This window comes from Glycine soja, chromosome 19 (assembly GCF_004193775.1).
Source record: "Glycine soja cultivar W05 chromosome 19, ASM419377v2, whole genome shotgun sequence".
In the NCBI taxonomy this organism is placed as follows: Eukaryota; Viridiplantae; Streptophyta; class Magnoliopsida; order Fabales; family Fabaceae; genus Glycine; species Glycine soja.
In genome coordinates, this window is record NC_041020.1 from 42,595,902 (window position 1) to 42,615,868 (window position 19,967).

The 19,967-nt window shown below is 34.8% G+C and overlaps 2 protein-coding genes across 4 annotated transcripts; one reads left to right on the forward strand and one right to left on the reverse strand.

Moving 5' to 3' along the window:
• Positions 1–3,293: 3,293 nt before the first annotated feature.
• LOC114400244 (probable methyltransferase PMT3) lies at positions 3,294–8,593 on the forward strand. 3 transcript variants are annotated; one of them, XM_028362591.1, is made up of 8 exons: positions 3,294–3,318; positions 3,791–4,032; positions 4,154–4,318; positions 4,440–4,622; positions 4,983–5,577; positions 6,284–6,396; positions 6,951–7,171; positions 8,045–8,593. In XM_028362591.1, the coding sequence occupies exons 1-8, from the start codon at positions 3,309–3,311 to the stop codon at positions 8,346–8,348; spliced, it is 1,833 nt and encodes a 610-aa protein (XP_028218392.1). In that variant the 5' UTR covers positions 3,294–3,308; the 3' UTR covers positions 8,349–8,593. The 3 variants fall into 3 exon arrangements, with proteins under 3 accessions (XP_028218392.1, XP_028218393.1, XP_028218391.1); XM_028362592.1 differs by lacking the exon at positions 3,294–3,318 and adding an exon at positions 3,337–3,671; XM_028362590.1 differs by lacking the exon at positions 3,294–3,318 and having other exon boundaries at positions 3,678–4,032.
• Positions 8,594–9,660: 1,067 nt separating this feature from the next.
• Positions 9,661–19,352, reverse strand: LOC114399608 (dolichyl-diphosphooligosaccharide--protein glycosyltransferase subunit 2-like). Its single transcript, XM_028361813.1, has 20 exons — positions 19,216–19,352; positions 18,967–19,102; positions 18,147–18,336; positions 17,927–18,016; positions 17,506–17,568; positions 17,231–17,300; positions 17,043–17,107; positions 16,523–16,577; positions 16,226–16,353; positions 16,028–16,143; positions 15,820–15,889; positions 15,087–15,191; positions 14,843–14,932; positions 14,599–14,747; positions 14,299–14,410; positions 14,137–14,220; positions 13,907–13,987; positions 13,596–13,820; positions 10,394–10,516; positions 9,661–10,223 (listed from the first exon to the last, which is right to left on the reverse strand). The coding sequence occupies exons 2-20, from the start codon at positions 19,098–19,100 to the stop codon at positions 10,107–10,109; spliced, it is 2,067 nt and encodes a 688-aa protein (XP_028217614.1). The 5' UTR covers positions 19,101–19,102; positions 19,216–19,352; the 3' UTR covers positions 9,661–10,106.
• Positions 19,353–19,967: the final 615 nt, after the last annotated feature.

Genomic DNA, 19,967 nt, shown 5'->3' on the forward strand with positions numbered 1-19,967 from the left:
CATAGTATTTTTTTTAGTCATTATGTTATTGCTCGGACTAACTACAAGTTAGTTATAGTAACATAATATAATAATACCGGTTAAAACTCATGATGATGGGTTTGGCTGTTTTGGAGGCTCCAATTAAACTGATTAAGTTGCAGAGTAATTAAAAAAGAAAATTTAAGGATATAAATTAAGCTTAACGTACCAAAACTTGAATGGAATAATTAACATAGGGGTTGTTTCATTTATTTCTTATTTTTTAGTTTTTAAACTGTTTTCTAAAACAATTGTAGGTTAGTCAACGTCTCAACCAAAAATTTATTAAGTTTTAAAATTTATTTTTAAAACAAGCATTTTTTTATGGAAAAACAAATTAACATATATTTTAAAAACCAAACTGTTGGAATGTTCTCTCATCAGCCTCTTCTTCTATATATTCTATAATCCTAACTCAAATATGAGTCATCCATAATATTCCATGTATTAAGGCATAAGTATGTTATTTTTACAAAAAAATTATTCAAGATTTTAAAAATTAAAATGAAACACACAAGTATTGTTTTCACACATTATCAACACAAAGAAGATATATGACGTTAAGACTGACATCTTTAATCAACTAACATTTCTCAATTAAAAAAAAAACAATGCTAAGACGTTAATTATTATTAGAATTAAAACCGGACTTCTAATTCCTTGGTGACGCATCTTCAAATATAATATATATATTTTTTAATACCTGGTTTGATCCATTTACGAGGTTTTACTTTAACAATGTTTTCAGTATCTGTTATTTTCTAACAGTTGAGGAAAAGGATTGTACATCAGTCCCATCGTGGTTGTTGAGAGGAATATTCCTCCTGCACTTTGTTAAATATTCGAATGAAAGATTCCCATGCTAGGTCGATATCCATAGTCGTTTTAATTTATATTTCGTTTAGATAGTTAGATGCACATTTAAATATATCAAACATTCAAACTATATTAATATCTCCTCCTTTCCCCCAAGCATGCACACGCATTTCTCCACAAAAAATTAATGTTTGTTAATGAATAGACACTTAATTTTAATTTTTAAAGCAATATATTTAGCAATATAATTGCTTTTTAAGCATTTTTTTTTATTATAAAAAATACTAATATTTTTATGTAATATTTTTTATTTTAATGTATTAAATAATCTACTTGAAAATTTTATTAACATATTCCTAATCAAATAGCAACTTTTATATTAATTAATTAATAAAATAAAAGAAGAAGACGACCTTTATCCATACATAAATATCCTGACATGTTGATCCACATATATGACGAATTTTTCACTTCTTGAATATATAAGACTCCGGAAGAAATTGATAAGGTGAGTTCTGAGTAATGGGCCCACTGGCCCAGGAGCCAGGAGACACTACCCGTGACCCAATTCCTTGCTGCAAAATTACATGTCTTAATAAAAAAGGGTCCATGATATTCATACATTCTCCCTCCAACTTTTTTTTAATTTCTTTTTTTATTTCAAAAATATCATTAATGGTAGGGTAATTCATATTTGTTGTGTATCTTGACATAATAGAAACTAGTTTTCATCATATCGGCTGACACACGAACAAAACAACAAGGAAGTTGTCAAAGCAAAAGCAATGTGAGTACAATAACTCAGAAAAGATAATGAAAGACAAGGAAGAGTAATAGTACTTGTAAAAGAGAAAGTGAGAAAGTGTTTTGAAGAAGATGAGGAGGTGGGGTCGAGCGGGTGTTTTGAGAGAGAAGAGAGGGGTGTGATTAGAGGGGCAGAATAGGAATTTTTGAAAACAACAAAAAAGTGGTGTGGGAAGATTAAAAAAGGTGGTGTGAACATCATATACATAATAAAAGTGGTTGCTATTGAACCCAAAAGAAGAAGAAACGTGGCAGCTAAACTAGGCTGGAAAGACATCGATGGCCCATAAAATCTTTGGACAAATATAATAAACTTCAATTCTAAAATATTCCTTGGACCAACAAAAAAAGAAAGAAATGCTCAAATATACCCTACCAGAACAATTGAATATTGATCAACTTCACCAAACACAAATTACACAATTAATTCCTTGACACGAAAATTGGACACAGATTGTTAATAAGAGGGGCTAGCAAAAATCAGCATATTTTCACTCAAATGACAAACGAGACATTGCATAATGGAAATTCAGTTTTTGAATGGTATTTGGTGAACCAATGAACCTTTAATGAAGTACTCTGACTTTGACAGTACAAACTACAAAGAGAGATTGGTACTTTCTAAAGTTTCTAGCCTCACAAAAGTCCAAGATATCATTCAATAAAAGAATGGAAACTTCCTTTGTTAATAAACTCCCTTTTTTACATTTTCTTGTCCATCAAGTTAAGGTTGTTTTTGTTATAAAACAAACTTGTAAAGAAGGCCAATATATTTGCCAAGAATCGCAGCGATAAACCATTATTTTTTTAAGTATTGCTTAAGTTGCCATTCCTAGGAATCACACAAGTGTATTTTATGGCCAGAAATATGCACTGCATAGGGTATACTAGCATCGACTGCAAAAGATATTTCTGAACTATATACCCCACTAGTACTTTTTTTTCTAGTTTGTGCATTTTAATTAATCAATTTATTATTAAGTAAGGATTATTTTAATTCAAATTATTCTATTAATTGCTGACATAATAAAAATCATTGTTAGATAAGAAAGAAAAAGACTTCCAAAGGAATACAAATGGTCACATGGCCAAATGGGCCCTTGAAAGTTGGGGAGTTCTCCACTGACACTAGGCACACTTCACCCTAGTATCTCCCATTCTCTGAATTAAATGAAAAATACTGTCTATGCTAGTCATACCTACCCTATTGATGCTGCAAAGCAATGAGCTTTTGGCGAAAATACAAAATTTGAGGTGTAAAATATGTGATATACTCTCTTTTTATCTGAAAAGGAAAAAGAGCTGAAAGCCGTATACGCATATAAATATCAAATTGGCTTACATTTAGCTGAAGGACAATTTTGATATTCTCTGAGAGAAGGATATTTACATTTAATTTTTAATTATATCTTGAACAAAACTAATTTTAAAAGAAGATATACATGGAAAATAAAAATAAATATATACCATAATGTAAAACTATGGTTCCTTAAGAAGGGTGAGTCACTTTCCATTGGCTCATACCATTTCTATTTTCTTCCCTTCCCTTTTGGGGAATCCCTACAGTGACGTCAATAGCTAGCTGGCAAGTGGCACCTGTCGGTGATTCTCTTTCATTTATCCCACTTCATCCACACACACTCACCCATTTGCTCTTACTTACTCCTATGTTTTTCAGTGAGTGAGACCACTTGCATAAGCTTCTCTCACTTATACATAGATTTGATTTTGTAGCTGTAGCTTTCATTTTTTTTTTACCATCATTCTGTTAAAACCAGTTTTTCCTTCTTTGTTTTTAAATTATTAATTATTAATTAATGTGTGTTTGATTCAACAGTGATGTTTCTATTATGAGGGATGTACTGCAGGTTCCACAAAGAGCTAATAATGTTTCAGACATGCTTATTCTATTGGTGTTTTTTTTTTCAAGTGCTTTTTTTTAAACTTTCTTTGCAATTCTTGTTTCGTGGTTCTAACTTCCAAGTCAGATAGGTTCCTCACTGTGGCATGAGTGAGTGAACTTTGGATAAGTAAGTGTTGTGTGAAGATTTTGTATGAGTACTTGAGCTTCTTTGCCTTGTCAGCTTTTGATTTTTGATGTTGTGGTGTGGCAGTGGAAGTCATACTAAAAAAGGTGATTCTTTTGCAGTGGCAAGCATGGCAAGAGGAAGAGCAGATGTGAACTCCAGAAAAAAATTGGTCACAGCTGTGTTGGTTTTGGTGATTGTTGGTGGTTTTTTCTATTTCTATTCTCAGAATAGTGATTCATCTTCTGTTGTGTATGGTGATAAATCTTTGAGCCACTTTGGTTTGGGAGGGGACAAAGATGATGGTGAATCTTCCTCCACAGTTGTTGGAGGAGAGGGCAGTGTTGTACCAAAGAGCATTCCAGTGAGTTAAATTAAGATTTTGAAATGAAAAAGTTTTTTGTTTTCCCTTCATGTTAGTTTCTAGTTTTTACTACTTTTGACACCCTTCAACTTGTTTATACTCTTCTTTTAACTTTTTTAAGGTCTGTGATGATCGATTATCCGAGCTGATTCCTTGTCTGGACAGAAATCTCATATACCAAACAAGATTGAAGCTTGATTTATCTTTGATGGAGCACTATGAGAGACACTGCCCAACACCTGATAGGAGATACAATTGTTTAATTCCTCCTCCTCCAGGGTACAAGGTGACATTTCATTCTCCAGAGATTGCTTGATATTATTAGATGGAACTAAGACAATTCATAGTGTATTGAAATTTTCTTTTGCTTAAGCATTTAATTTGTTGTGTTGTTCTTGATAACATAGGTTCCTATCAAGTGGCCCAAAAGCAGAGACCAGGTGTGGAAGGCAAATATACCTCATACCCATCTAGCAACTGAAAAATCTGACCAGAACTGGATGGTTGTGAAAGGTGAAACAATAGTGTTTCCTGGTGGAGGAACCCACTTCCATTATGGTGCTGGTAAATACATTGCTTCAATTGCTAATGTAAGCCTCAGTAGCCAATGTAATGCTTCAATTGTTCTAGATCTCTTAAATTTCGGTCAAAATTGGTCTTAGTCCCTATATTTTAAAAATAATGATTTTGGTCTTCATAGGTGAATTTCATCTTTCGTTATGAAACTTGGATATTTGAGTGAGGGACGAAATTCACCAATTATAAAAAAAAAAAATAGTGATCAAAATCATCGTTTTTCAAAATAGGAACTAAAACCAATTTATACCGAAAATTGAGGAACCTAAAAGGCTAAAACACATTTTACCCATAAAATCATCACCCAAACATAGAAGTTTCTCACCTAATTGAGAGTATTTTAACACTATATTCCTCCACAATTGCTCTTTCAGATGCTTAATTTTCCAAACAATGATATAAACAATGGGGGAAGAGTCAGGTCTGTTCTTGATGTTGGCTGTGGGGTTGCTAGCTTTGGAGGATATCTTATTTCCTCTAATGTGATAGCAATGTCATTGGCACCAAATGATGTTCATCAAAATCAAATCCAGTTTGCCTTAGAGAGGGGAATTCCAGCATATCTTGGTGTCTTGGGGACCCAAAGACTCCCTTATCCAAGTAGATCATTCGAACTTGCTCATTGCTCTCGCTGTAGAATCGATTGGCTTCAGAGAGATGGTATACTTCTGCTTGAGCTGGATAGGTTACTGAGGCCAGGAGGTTATTTCGCGTACTCATCTCCTGAAGCCTATGCACAGGATGAAGAGGATAGGAGGATATGGCGAGAAATGAGCACTCTTGTGGAGAGGATGTGCTGGAAAATAGCTTCTAAGAAGGATCAGACTGTTATTTGGGTCAAGCCTCTCACTAATAGCTGCTACTTAAAGAGATTGCCTGGTACTAAGCCTCCACTCTGCAGGTCTGATGATGATCCTGATGCTGTTTGGGGAGTTAAAATGAAAGTTTGCATCTCACGTTATTCAGATCGTGAGTGATATTTCCTCCACTTCATGTTTTTTATTTGCTAAATCATAAGATGTACTTCTGGAGAAAATGTTCTCAGATCATTAAGAGTAATGATATTCATCCTGCTGGGAATTGTCCACCCAGCGCCCACCAGGACACATGATTAAATACGTGTATAAATATGCTAAACTTTGTGTCACAAGTGGTGGTTAAGAGTAAATGAGCATAAATATACAATGGCCGATGTAGTTAACGGTGTAAATAGTTGTTAACTTTGTTAGTGTATTGAAATATCTAATAGTAATTAACTTGTCTTAAAAGTGGTTAGTATTAACCACATATCAGTAATTGTATATAATTACATTCATTTACTTTTAACCATTTGTGAAGCAAATTACACATCTAGTCAACCACATGCTCGGGTGGACGGTTAGTGGACAATTCCCCACAGGGCATTCATCATTTTCCAATCATTTGTAGTTCTAAAATATGATTTTGAATAATAAATGATAAAAAATTAACTGCAGCAAAAGAACTGCCTTATGGTCATCAAGTTGTTTACACTTTATGAAATTGCTTTACTATTGCCATTATAGATAGATCCATGTTCTTTCTTGGTATGATATATATGACAATACTACAGCATTTTCACATGTTGCACTATCAATTGCTGTATTAGTTAATTAATCTTGTAAGCAATAACTGTATATTCTGCTGTTCTATGCAGAAATGCACAAAGCAAAAGGAAGTGATTTGGCTCCTTGGCCTGCTCGATTGACTACTCCACCTCCTCGTCTGGCAGAAATTCACTATTCTACTGAAATGTTTGAGAAGGACATGGTAATTTAAAATCTTGTTCACCATTTCTAATATCTTCAATAGAATCCTTTCATTCATCAGAAGGAAGTAGCAACATAAGACTGCTACTACTAACTGTAACAAAAGAAGAAGAATATGAAAGAAAATACAAGAACAAGAGCAATGGTGGTTGAAACCCTGCATTAGTCAACTGATAAACATAAACAAAGATGACCGAGATCACATGTATCACTAGACTATATTTGAGTATGCACCAGTTTAAACATCCCATCTGTGGTGTAGCTGTCATTTCCCCCCTTCACTTTCTTTCTGCAATGAGTGTCTAATTAATTTCCTATTAAAAGACAATTTAAATTTGACAGCATATGAACAATTCTTTATATCCATTGAATTTGTGGAAAATTTTATGGTTTTATTTTCCAGTTCTAAGATGATCTTGGAATCAAAATGAATGAGCTTTAAAGGAACCAAATATTTTAGAACTAATCTAAGGCAGTGTACCTTAATAGACCTGGCTGAACAAACATATGAATTTTTGCTAGTTTTTGGTGTATGAGAGATCTAACTTTGTCCAGGAAGTTTGGAAACAACGAGTTCGTAATTACTGGAGCAAGCTAGCCAGTAAGATTAAGCCAGACACAATTCGGAACGTGATGGATATGAAGGCAAACTTGGGTTCATTTGCAGCAGCTTTGAAGGACAAAGATGTTTGGGTTATGAATGTAGTGCCAGAAAATGAACAAAAAACTCTCAAGATTATATACGACAGAGGACTTATAGGAACAGTTCACAACTGGTATGGCTTGTCTCTTCATTGAAACAATTATCTCCCCAAGGTTATATTATGGCAAATCCTGTTAAATTTTTTGTTTCATTTTTCTAATTCTAAGTTCTCTCTCCTTTGGATAAATGAACATAAAATGCAACATACCAAATCAAAGCATTACTTTGTTACTGCTACACTCATGGAGGTCTAAACACCAGGAAGTATTTAGATATGCGTATAACTTTTTCTGTCTTTTAAAAAGGCCCGTTATCTAGTTATGATCTTCTCAGAGCGTTTTCATTGGAGGAGTAACCTGGTCATAGTTCTCTAGGAATCATATAACAGAATTGGTTCAGAAGTGTTTCTAACTAGAGAGTTTAATAGGCATGTATTTTCTGGCTAAAAGCTTACACTGCAGAAATTATCATTGGTGTGATTTTTAAGATAATTGTTATAAAATTCAACAAACATACCATGCATCATGATGTAACCTTTATACTATAAATGTATATTATTTATTCTTAATTAAAACAAATTTCATAAATTTGTTCAAGTTTGAACTAGTTTTGAATTATAATCAATTTGTCTAAGTGGTGGCTTTAAATGAGTTTAATATTAAATATCATGTCTGTGCTGGATCATTTTTTAAGGGAAAAAAGGGGGAAATTCTGGTTTCAAGAAAAACTGATGGGGTGAAAAGCAAAAAGTATTTCAGTGATTCGAATTTTGACTCAATATGATCTGATGAAAATTAATTTGTGTGTAAATATGAATGATTAGTAAGCTGGTACCGAGGTACACTAGTTTTTTTAATGAATGATTAGTAAACACGTGAAATCTTCAACGTTGAATTACCTTTTTATGACCTTATATCAATGATGTTATGCATATAAATGCTGACAGGTGTGAAGCTTTTTCAACCTACCCTCGAACGTATGATCTACTCCATGCATGGACTGTGTTTTCTGATATTATTAAGAAAGAATGCAGTCCAGAGGATTTATTAATTGAGATGGATAGAATCCTAAGGCCAAAGGGTTTCATCATTGTCCATGATAAGCGTTCAGTGGTGGAGTATATAAAGAAATACTTGCCAGCATTACACTGGGAGGCTGTGACCATATATGATGTAGATGATGATGATACAGTGATTATAATTCAAAAGAAAATGTGGCTCACAAGTCAAAGCATCAAGGTCTCTGAATAGTGTCATAATATTCACTTGTATAAGTTACCAGTGCTACTAGGTGTATAAGTGTATTATGTAGCTCTATTCCTAAGGCCTAAGCTTTCAGTGTAGCTCTCTTCACTATAGACGCAAGTCACAGTGAAAGCTCACCCAAATCGTCTTTATCTTTTTTTGCATTTATTGAATTTTGTACGCTTCAACATTTATATCCACTCTGAAGAAATATTCTAATTTAAAAATTAACTTCTACCTATTACCGAATATTTTTAGTTTTTATTTTTACATTTTTCTTGTTTTTTGGAATCCTGTTTCTCATTGGCGAGTTGACCTGGATGAAAAAGGGGTACTATTTTGGCAATGGCCGGACTCTGAAAAGCATGCATTGTGTGGAATTATGGCCTGCCATACCTTAGGGCATAGGTTGTTATTTAAAGTAGAATAAAGGAGCATCAGTAATTTGCCTGAAAATAATGCTTTGCTCAAACAAGAGAGCACAACCCTCAAGATGACTGACAAAGTACTCAAATTGGAAACTATTGTGGTCAGTGAGGATAGGGTTTGTGAGACTCTCTGTTCCTTAAATGTTGCAACATGCGTAGTTTATAAATCATGTAGTACCATTCATTAGTCTTAGCAAAACGAATGACTGGAAAAACACATATGGCCAAGAATGACCTATTATTAACATTACTAGAACAGCCGTAGGGCCCTAGTTGCCACGAAAAGTCCCCTTCAACGTGAGAAAAAGCATAAATAAACTTATCAAAATTTGCATTCAACTTGGTAACAGTTTAGTTACAAGATTTAATTATCTAATCTAATTTGATGAAGTATTTTCATGATGTGCAGACCGCCTTGAACAGCTTAACTCCAGCTATGGTTTGGAATTTCGGCAGGAAATTTCTCGGTGCATGTTTTGATTGAGTTTATTTTGAAAAAAATAGTTTACATTTGTGAACTTAAAAGCTTTTTTTTAAAAAAAATAATCCCAATCAAGCATTCAGTCAATATTATTACATTTAAAACTGCACGTTTTTTCAAATAAAAATAAAATAGAAAATGAAAACGATGACTAGATGATTGAATCCTTACCCTTGTCTAATAGCACTATTGTTTGGCCAACATCCAAGTATATAAACTAATTAAAATCGCATAATTTAGTCTACCAAAAATATTTGTTCCAATCATGATCCTTTTCAACTAGTTATGTAGCATTTAATTCTTAAAATAAACATTCTTATCATAGCCAACATTTTTTTGGATCTAAGGGGTGAGGGGAGGGGATTTAGGATGGCAGGATTCAAAACATCAGAAGAACCGGAAAGACATCTTAAAACAAATCACTTCATCGCATTTGCACGATCCATCCATGTGTTCCTAAAGCCTAAGCCAAATCTATATCCACTGGCACAACACTTTACACAAAGTCACAGACATTTATCTATAAAAAGCAATACGTTAGTTGAAGCTGAAGTAGATAGGGAGAGACTACATGATATGGACCGTGATAGCATATGGTGTTCGGGGGCCAACAAAAAATGTCAACCATAATGTCTCGGGAGTCACGGAGAAGTATACGCTAGAACATAGTGGTATGTCAATGACTTTCATTAAGATAAGGCAAGATCAAGATAAAACTTTTCTCTTGATATAATTGAGCTCTAAATTCGCACGAACTAGTACAACAAAGTCCTACAAAATTGGATTGGTACCATTTTTTCAAGGAAAAACACATTATCATGTCATGTCTTTATAAATAGACAATCTTCCTTTTACTTATGCAGACTTCAACTTGGATGATGTTGACGCGAGATGGGAAAGAATTCTGTGTCCCACAAACAACAGAAAAGCTCCCAAAAATCCTACAGTTTTGAGTGTAGTGAACAAGTCCAGCTGCATATGAACAAAAAAAAAAATCAGCATTTTATTTAATCATTACCAAATTTACAGGAGACAGCGATTGTCATTGATAATGAATCACCTTTACTTTATATTGAAAAATAAATATCACTACAGAAGAAATTGATGGAAACATGTTCAATAGAATCAATAAGCAGGCATACCTTCAACCAGAAAAGTACATAAAGCAATAGAACAGTGGCAATGCCAAGCTGGAATAAGATGGCATATGCAGCAGGTACTGCTGAAGAAGGAAAATTCTTCAAGTTCACTCCCAGGCGTAACAGCTGTAAATGATATCAAAGAGAATGACAAATATTAACTGACAAAGGAAGATAGACCAAATCATAAGAAAAGCACAGAAGGTAAACCAGTACAAGTAACTTCATAGTGCCAAGACAATCATCTACCCTGTGTCTCCCTACCTACCTATGCGTAAGAAGTGAAGAAAACATATATGTTTACACATAAAATTCCAAGCCTGTTTAGACTGGAACATTTAGCAATAGCAACCAAAAGCCATCAGACTAGACTCATATAGAGGCCCAATTTCATGCAAGATGGTCATAGAAATCTTGCAAGTTTAAAGCAGTCTTTCAAACATCAAATGTTGAATCTTTGCAAATGCTATCTTTCATAAGACAATATTCTGATAGAACTGGACCAGAAACAGAGAATGTGTATTATTATTGTGGTGCCTCCAACACCCAAGACAGAATATAGATGAGTTTCAAGGTCTCACCACCCTCCACTTCCTAATCCCCCATTCCCTCTAATTGACTATTTATAGTTTCTTAACTAACTAAAAGTTATAACTAGCTGTTAGTTAGTTATCCTAGCTGCTTTAACTAACTGATAGTTACTAAGGCTCTTAGCTCTTCCAAGGATATTTCCTAACATACCCCTTTCCTCATCTATCAATACCCCCCCCCCCCCTCAAGATGGACCTTGTCCTCAAGGTCAAGTTGAGGAAAAACAGCCTGCCTTTCATCAGCAAGGGTCTCCTTCCTCCTCTTCTTCCATAATCATCAATCTGAACTGTTTATTCTTACACACATGAGCAGGATTATACTTCTCTTCACAAGTGAAACATTCTCCTTTCCTCATCTTCCCATTTACTTCCGCGGGTGGCAAATTATGGAAGGTTCTTCTACTTTGCCATCCACTAGATCTTGTTTTAGCGGCATTAGTAGGATCAGCTACCTTACTATTTGCTGGTTGTCAATAGGGTCTCCTTCCTCCTCTTCTTCCATAATCATCAATCTGAACTGTTTATTCTAACACACATGAGCAGGATTATACTTCTCTTCACAAGTGAAACATTCTCCTTTCCTCATCTTCTCATTTACTTCCGCGGGTGGCGAATTATGGAAGGTTCTTCTACTTTGCCATCCACTGGATCTTGTTTTAGCGGCATTAGTAGGATCAGCTACCTTACTATTTGCTGGTTGTCAATCCCTTACAAATCTCTGACCCGAATAACCGGGTTTCTGAAATTTATACCCCTTGCTATTACTCACGGGTAACTTCCCTAAGACTCGATTCTTATCTTCCACTCACGAGCTTTGACCATAGATTCCATCAAGTTTTTTGGATCATGGAGCCTTACCTGAGTGTTGATCTCTTCTTTCAGCCCCCCTTGAGAAACACCTCCACCAGAAACAGTTCCTCCAACCCCTTCGCCATTCCGACGTGCTTCTCGAATTGGCCTATGAATTCTTGCATTGTTTCTTCCTGTTCTAGTGCCAGCAATGCCTGAAAAGGATTCCCTAGGTTAGACGCTTGAAACCTTTGGGAGATCGCGATCTTGAACCCTTCCCAAGAATGGTTTAGGTTCCAAGATTCCCACCATTGCAACCACCCTAGAGCTTCTCCGTCCATGGCAACCATCACTACTTCAAGCTTATCCTCTTCTCTTACAGCTTGCAACCGAAAATACCTTTCTATCTTCGTTAACCAGCCCATCGGATCTTCTCCCTCGAATATTGGCATTTCAAGAGTTCTCCACCGATTGCTGCCCTGCGCAGCGTTCCCCTTATTCCCTCCTATTGAATCATCCGCATGAATGTTCGATTCGGGAGGTGTTTTTCTCCCATGCCGCCGCTAATCGCTATATCATCCCTTCTATCAAACTCAAGTCACGCCTCCACCACTTCGCAATTCTCCTCTATCGCCTTCTCCATGGCTTCCATGGGTGTCTCCATTATCGCGTTCGCCTTCGTCACCATTAACTGTTCCCAAGCTCCCAGATCAGAGCTCTGATACCAATTGATGGACCAGAAACAGAGAATGTGTGTATTATTATTGTGGTGCCTCCAACACCCAAGACAGAATACAAATGAGTTTCGAGGTCTCGCCACCCTCCACTTCCTAATCCCCCATTCCCTCTAATTCCCCTAATTGACTACTTATAGTTTCTTAACTAACTAACAGTTAGTTATCCTAGCTGTTCTAACTAACTAACAGTTACTAAGGCTCTTAGCTCTTCCAAGGATATTTCCTAGCATACCCCTTTCCTCACCTATCAATTACCTATCATATTCCAATCAATACTGCTCCACATTTAAAATATTTTTTTGGTGTCCTAAGCAAATAAGACCCCTTGCTCTCATTTTAAACCATATCCACTTCCAAATATATGTTAACATGGGAGCAAGGGACTTAATTTGAAAGGTGATGAGAGAAACAGAAAGTTTAATTTGGGACTATGTTATCAAATTCAGATTCACCAATGAGTTTTTCTTTCCCAAATTATAAGGAGAAAAATAGGCATATCCCTGCTATAAATAAAGAAAACAGTGTGGTTTCAGTTTTTATCCCAAAAGTTCCCAAAAAATCATCACTGTTGTTAGAAATATAATATAACAACCATTCATGTCTAACAGCTTAAATTTTAGGGATCATTGGTTTATGATGTGCTATCAAAGCCAAGTGGGTCTGAGTTTGATCCTTGTCACCCCCATTCTTCTAATTAAAAGACAAGTTTGATTTCAGCACAACCTTGGCAGGCCGGTGCATTGTCCACACTTCAAGCACAACGGGTTGTTGCATGAGGGGTCATGTAAGAAATATAATATAAAAATCATTTATGTATATTTTGCTAACAGCTTATAATTTTGGGTGGTTTGTTTACAAGATCATATAATTCAATATTTCTTTGATAAAACTCATTCAAATGTTAGCTAACTAATAAAAATCAGTCATAAAAGTAAATTTAAAGTAAAAATAAATTATCATTTCTAGATAACTTCACTGCAGTTTCTCTTTCCACTTATCTTATTTTTCCCATTATCTACACTGCCTTTTTTCTTAAAGGCATCAGCAATCGTGTGCTACTTTCAGGGGAGGATTATTCACAAGACTTACCCCAACCAAAAAGCCAATAAATGGCAGAAGGGTCAAACCCAAGAAAGTAAGAGAGAGTTCCTGGGGTGGTCGCTTTTCTGGAGCCCTGAATAAGTGGGCTATCTCGGCTTTGGGCCCATATCTTGAGTAAGGATCAACAGGGAGTGGAGGAAGACGGGCTGCCTTCTCAGGTGCTTCAGGAAGATCTAAATCAACTTGACCAAGCAGCCATAAGAAAGAGTTCTCCTGAAACCATAAATAAATTTTGCTTAGATTGCCTATTGTATTATGGGGTAAAGGGAAAATTGGCTAAATAAAATAGTGCAAGATACCATGACAGCATCCCCGACAGTCAGCTCAATGTCATATCTCCCTGAGAGGTAATAAAATTTCTCCACCAAACCAAGAAAATCCTAAGACCCAAAATCACAAAATATGAGCAAAGCAAGAACAGCACTAAGACAAATTAATGGACACTTGGCAAATTATAATAAACTTAAATGAGTACTCAAGAAGAGCATCTGAACCTAGACAAAGAACTATGAAATAAAAGATACTTAACAAGAATAATCTCAAACTTCTTGCCAGTATTTCCAACCACAAAGATGTGTTCATGCTTTGTCTCATGCTTCAACTTGAAAAATGCCTGCAGAAGAATAATTCCTCAATAAAAAGAGCATTGAAATGGCATTCATTTAGAAGGTCCAAGGCAACTAGTACAGACCTGAAGAGGCTTAAAAGCATGATCATGAGGTGTTGTCAATTGGAAAGAAAAGCGCAACTTTTGCAAGTGGTTAGCTGAGAGTGAAACAACATCATTTCCAGCCAAATCTAGCCTGGATAGCAATATGACAATTGAAAATGAAGAAATAAAACATATGCAAAAGAGTTACTAACAGTTAAATACATTACTCAAAGTTTAAATTTTATACATTAACCACAATAAACCAAAATCACAGTAATTAAGCAGACTGATTCTGAACATAACATCAGAAAACTTTTTAAACCAAAAATAAAAACATACGTTTTTTGGGTTTCAACACTTCCAAGATCACTGTCAAGAACAGCAATTTCCGCATTGCTGACTTTGATAATGCCAGTGACATATATTGGTACATGAATTTGGCCTCCAGTAGCATAAACTTTTTCACCAGCAGAATCATGAAGTGCAATCTACAAAACGGGCTTAAAATAGTTGACAGGCTGATACAAATACACCTTGATGCAACTTAATGGAAAAATATTCACTAAACTTAACAAGCAGGTACCTCAAAAACAAACGCATAAGTTCCCACATCCACATTGTTTGGGAAAGCTTCCAAGACATGAATTCCATTATTTTGATCATATTGGAGCTCCTGTATCATGAAACATGAGCAGTGTTTCAAACAACAGAAAGTAGAACACACCAGAGATGAGAAAGAATTCCTCAAACCAAATGATAGCACAATACGGAGGGGGAGATTATTAAGCCCCATTCCTCAAATTAAATTGTTGAGAATCATCACTCACCTTGCTCTCAATAATAGCTGAATCTTTAGCATCAGAGCGGAAAGCTCGCACAAGCTTAACTGTTAAAGGTGGTGCAGCTGAACCAAGTACAGTGTTCACCCTAACCTGATTCATTTTGAAATAGAAATTTGTCATGTTTTCCCAAGTGTAAGTGAGAACCAGAAAAACTGCATAATTATAAATAAATAAAAAAAGGTTGATGAATGATTAACACAACCAACCGATGCATGAGATGTTAATATAGTACTTCATGTAATTGAATCAACAAGTAATAAGTGGGGAAAAAGTGCAAATGGGGGGGTTGTTAAGCTCCATAACAGAATAAAAGGCAACGGAACAAAGGAGAGCATAACATGGAAGAATTCAAAAGAAATTATTGGAAATGAAAGAACTAATAATAACACATAGTATCCTATGGCAACAAAGGAAGCCTAATCAAAACTAAGAGCTGTATCAGTAATCATTTTAGAGAATACTAGATTTTGACTCACCAACTCTGGATTTTGACAGGAGATGCTGAAAATGTATACTTAAAGGATGGTTCAGGCCAAAATTGAATGAAAGCCAAAGGGCTATAGAATTTTCTCTACTCTTCTTTGTTAAAAAAGAATGTACAAATTTTGAAAGGCATTCAGAAAGCCAGTGTACACCATCAATCAATCTTTAATTCCTAATTTCTAAGATCTATTAGTTACAATACCCTCAAAATAAAGGCTTTAACTTCATTGAATACCTTGAGCTGATCTTTTTTGGATAATGAATAAACCGTTGCAGGAAGTGACAGTACCAATGGGATGGAAACCCTACACCACAAGAAGAAATCCAAGGTACATATTTTTACTGAATATCATGAAGAGATCAATGTATCGGTAAAGAATGAAAGAGACATCAATATAGAGCTGTATTTTTCAATAATGGATTGTTCTTAGAAATGCACTTGCCTGTTGTTCTCTAGAAGAGCTAATGATTCAACTTGATTGAAGAAGTCCTTGGCATCTCCTGGGATTCCAATTCCCAGGAAAAAATTTGCCAAACCCAATATTTTATCCCCTGGAAGCTGGAAATGCAAAGGCAAAACATTAACAGAAAATTCTAACAGAATAAAAAAAAATATAATGTAGCCCTTACACTCCACATACATTTATTTTTCCAGAAGTTACAGCAGCAAATGCTGTAACCCCTTGAACAACAGAAGAAGTTGTGGAAAGAGAACCCTGATGCTCACTTCCACCAACAAATTTCTCATCAAAATAGAAGGTTCCATCATCTGAAAAAGAGATAATATGTTCATCTTAGGATGGCAGGATGAGGAATGTGGTATAAGGAACAACAGAACCATTTAATGTAGTAACAAACAATTAAGGTCCATTTGGATAAATTAAAATTATTATTCGGAATTTTAATTTTAACGAGGTTAAAAGCAAAGGTACACATACCATATTTCTCAATGCTGTCAAAAAGCTTCAATATATCATTTTTCACTGTATTCACCTGACATAAAGGAGCTGATATAAGATATCGATAGAAGTGCCAGGATGCCCAGGATAAAGTATGATCACAAGATGCATCATAAACAACAAAAGCAAATAAAGCAAAATCGAAAAAGGTCTCTAAAAAATGCAACACTAACAAGTTTAACCTTAGATTCACTATACATCTAAAAAAAAAGACTAAATTTATAGTCTTGAAATGTTTTTAATCACTTTGACTAACCATTTAAACTCATTTTCATTTAACAGTTCCCAGCTGGTGTTTAACTTTTAGTAATTTAGTTTACAATGTTCTAATGAAACTTTCTTGACAAAAATCTTATTTGGCATACTATTATAATGCAAATACTTTCATTTGCATTAATTTCAGAATTTAGACACAATTTGAAACTTTTCAGCTAAGCAAGATTTAAAAGTTTAAAATACTGAAGCAAGTCAAGCAACCAATCTAAGACTCAGACTTTACCCTAGACTGATCAATTTCAGAAGATGCTAATGAGATCACTCCAGCCAGTGCTTCAAGTGCTAATCCTGTGAAATACATGAATAGCTTAAGTTATAATTATAGATAAACAACAATATTTCCAAGAATTTCATAATGCTAGTTTCAGTGCAGAACAAAAAACCTCGACACATTTCCATATATATCATTACCAGCAGCATAGGTACTAGATTCTGGATTATCAGAACTATAACGCCATCTTCCATCACTTTGACTCAGAGCCTGCCAATAATGCAGGACATGAAATCACATTGCACATGGCAGTTTAAAATGCAATTGCAGCAACAAAAACTTATGCAAGTTGTGAAGCAAAATGAATAAAACAGGGGGAATCTCCTGTCACCATGTTAGACAAGACCAGAATGGTAGTTATCAAGAAACAAAGCAAGTTCCCACCTTACTCAATACAAAAGACAATAAAACAGACCTTGATTGAATGGAAAGTCCCATCGGCATCAGTAAGAAGCACATCAACATCAGAAGCCTGGTCCTGTTTACATAGAAGGAAGTGATCAAATGCAGGAACAAACCATAATGAAACATAACATGAAATGGCTGTATGCAAGTAAAAAAAAAATAGTCCCCAAAAGACAAGCATTTCCACTATTTAAAATAACATAACATGAGAAATTTTGGCAAATTAGATTAATATTAGGACCAAAAGAATTTTTACAATATCAATTAGATTAGCAGAATGACTAGGAAAACCCAGTTTACTATGAGTATAAAGGACAGGAAAGTAATCTTCGACAATGCACCACAGAATCCGCAGATGATTCTAATGAAAACTCAAGTAACAACCCACTGGGTTTACCAACTACCAAGTAGTGTAGAGTCTAGAGAATTACCTTTATAAGAACCAGACTTCCTATTGAATAGTACATGTCCACCAAAGTACTTGCATCATTGACAGTGGCTTTAAGTCTCAAAGCAATATCCTTTACAAGATAAACAAACTAGAGCATCAGTTTCCAGGCTCGCAATTTAAAGACCCAATATAAATTTCATAAGCTATGATATTCAAGCTGCAACCAAATCATAAAGGTAATACCCATAGCACAAAATTACCTTGAAAACATCCCCATCAACCTTGCATTTTAATATGCCATTAACCTTTAACGAATAGAACAAATCCTTCACAGGCGATGACAACTCAAGGTTTTCTGCTACTTTCTTGCAAGTGGTTGTGCTCACATCAGGCTTATTCCCAATCCCAAGAATCTCAAAAACTCTTAGGGCCTCATAGGCCTCTTCTAAACTGATAACAAATAAGATGATCAAAATGAGTTATCTTATATAGAGTCGTCTGAAATTTCAACAGAGTGATACAAACCTAAAATATTAATTCATGACGTACAACAGGAGATTTACACAGAGCTATAACAATCTTTTGACATCTTAGGCTGCGCTTAGATCTCAATGTTGCATTTGAAAAAAAAATATATAAGAGACAACAAAAATGCATTAAAATAGCTTGTGCACAGTTTTCGAAACAAAACGATAATTAAATAGCGACAAAGTCAGGGTGCAATATTCATCATAGTTTGTATCAAGGTTTTAAATAGCGGTTGTGGCCACAGATTGTGATCCTTGATATTGCAGGAGATTGTAGACAAAGTGATCTCAAAAACCTTGAAATTGCGGCCAAAATAGCTTTGGGAACAGTTTCTTAAAACCTTGGTTTGTATTTAAGAAACTCTACTTAGACAAGCTCTTCACTATTTACACTGATTTACGAAATTAAATCTCGACGAAACTACAGCTAGTTACACTTACAAGGCTTATAACATAAGGATCCGTGCATGTGCATATCAGAACTAAGCTAAACATGCATCAAATTAAACTATACTATACACCAAAAAACATAGCTAGAGAGGGTTCAATTGACCTTGAAAAGGATCCATCGAAGAGCTCTAGCGCGGCGGAACGGTGAGCATCGGAGACGGGACCAGGAATCGTGACGGCTCCGCAGATCGAAACAGCGAGAAGCAGCGCCAGTAATCCTGCTATGTTTCTGGCCATTCCTGCACCGATCAATCGAAGAATTTCAACAACAAAGCGAATCGCATTTACAGTTTGGATGCGGATCGGCGTAGATTAGGGTTTTCAGATCGAGAATATGAAAATTAAAACATACGCGGAAGCAGCAAGAAATGAGAAGAAATGCACTTGGCAAGCGACGACTTCGACTTCGACTTCCTGTGAGGAGTATCTTGAGTGCAACTGAACTAGAAGAAGTAGTCGTCTTGGTCGAGGATTAAATTTAATTTCCGATAATGTCCCTGAAACCACGTTTTAACTATGCCTATCTTCCCAGAAAAATCAGAAAATAAATTTTTTACTGCGAAAAAAATCAGAAAATATTAAAATGTGCATTTTTAAAATTAAAAAAAATAAAATTTTACTAAATAGATCCATTGCATATACATAATTTTTAGTACATGGTAAATACAGAAATTAATGTCTCACATGGGTTTTATAATTATTTTAATTAGTATTTTAGTTTAATGTGTAATGAATAAAAATAAATATTTTTAGTAAAAAAATTATTATTTTCATTAATATTTCAATATATTTTAACAAAAGAATAAATAATAACCATTCGTCATCAAATAGATTTTTTTTCTAATTGCATTTGACAAGTAATGTTTCGGCAATTGTGATAACATGAAAAAAAAAAAAAGAAGTTGAAAAATCATATGAATGAAATTCTACAAATAAAATAATGATTAATTAATAAAGTTTATTTTAGCTAGTAAAAAAATTCATATCTTAAAAATATTTCTAAATAAGCTTGCTCAAACAGACCATGTCCCATAAACCTTGAACCCCTCCTATTTACATAACAATTGGCACATATCCTATTAATCCCAACTTCCGTGATCCCTT

Excerpts from the sequence above, each read along its gene's own strand:
- LOC114400244 (XM_028362590.1), top strand. The coding sequence starts at position 3,739 with ATGTTGTGGTGTGGCAGTGGAAGTCATACTAAAAAAGGTGATTCTTTT. Across the intron at positions 4,623-4,982 it reads ACATTGCTTCAATTGCTAAT|ATGCTTAATTTTCCAAACAA; the intron begins GTAAGCCTCAGT and ends TTGCTCTTTCAG. Across the intron at positions 6,397-6,950 it reads AAATGTTTGAGAAGGACATG|GAAGTTTGGAAACAACGAGT; the intron begins GTAATTTAAAAT and ends AACTTTGTCCAG.
- LOC114399608 (XM_028361813.1), bottom strand. The coding sequence starts at position 19,100 with ATGGCCAGAAACATAGCAGGATTACTGGCGCTGCTTCTCGCTGTTTCG. Across the intron at positions 18,337-18,966 it reads TTCGATGGATCCTTTTCAAG|TTTAGAAGAGGCCTATGAGG; the intron begins GTCAATTGAACC and ends ATTTGTTATCAG. Across the intron at positions 17,301-17,505 it reads GGACTTTCCATTCAATCAAG|GCTCTGAGTCAAAGTGATGG; the intron begins GTCTGTTTTATT and ends CATTATTGGCAG.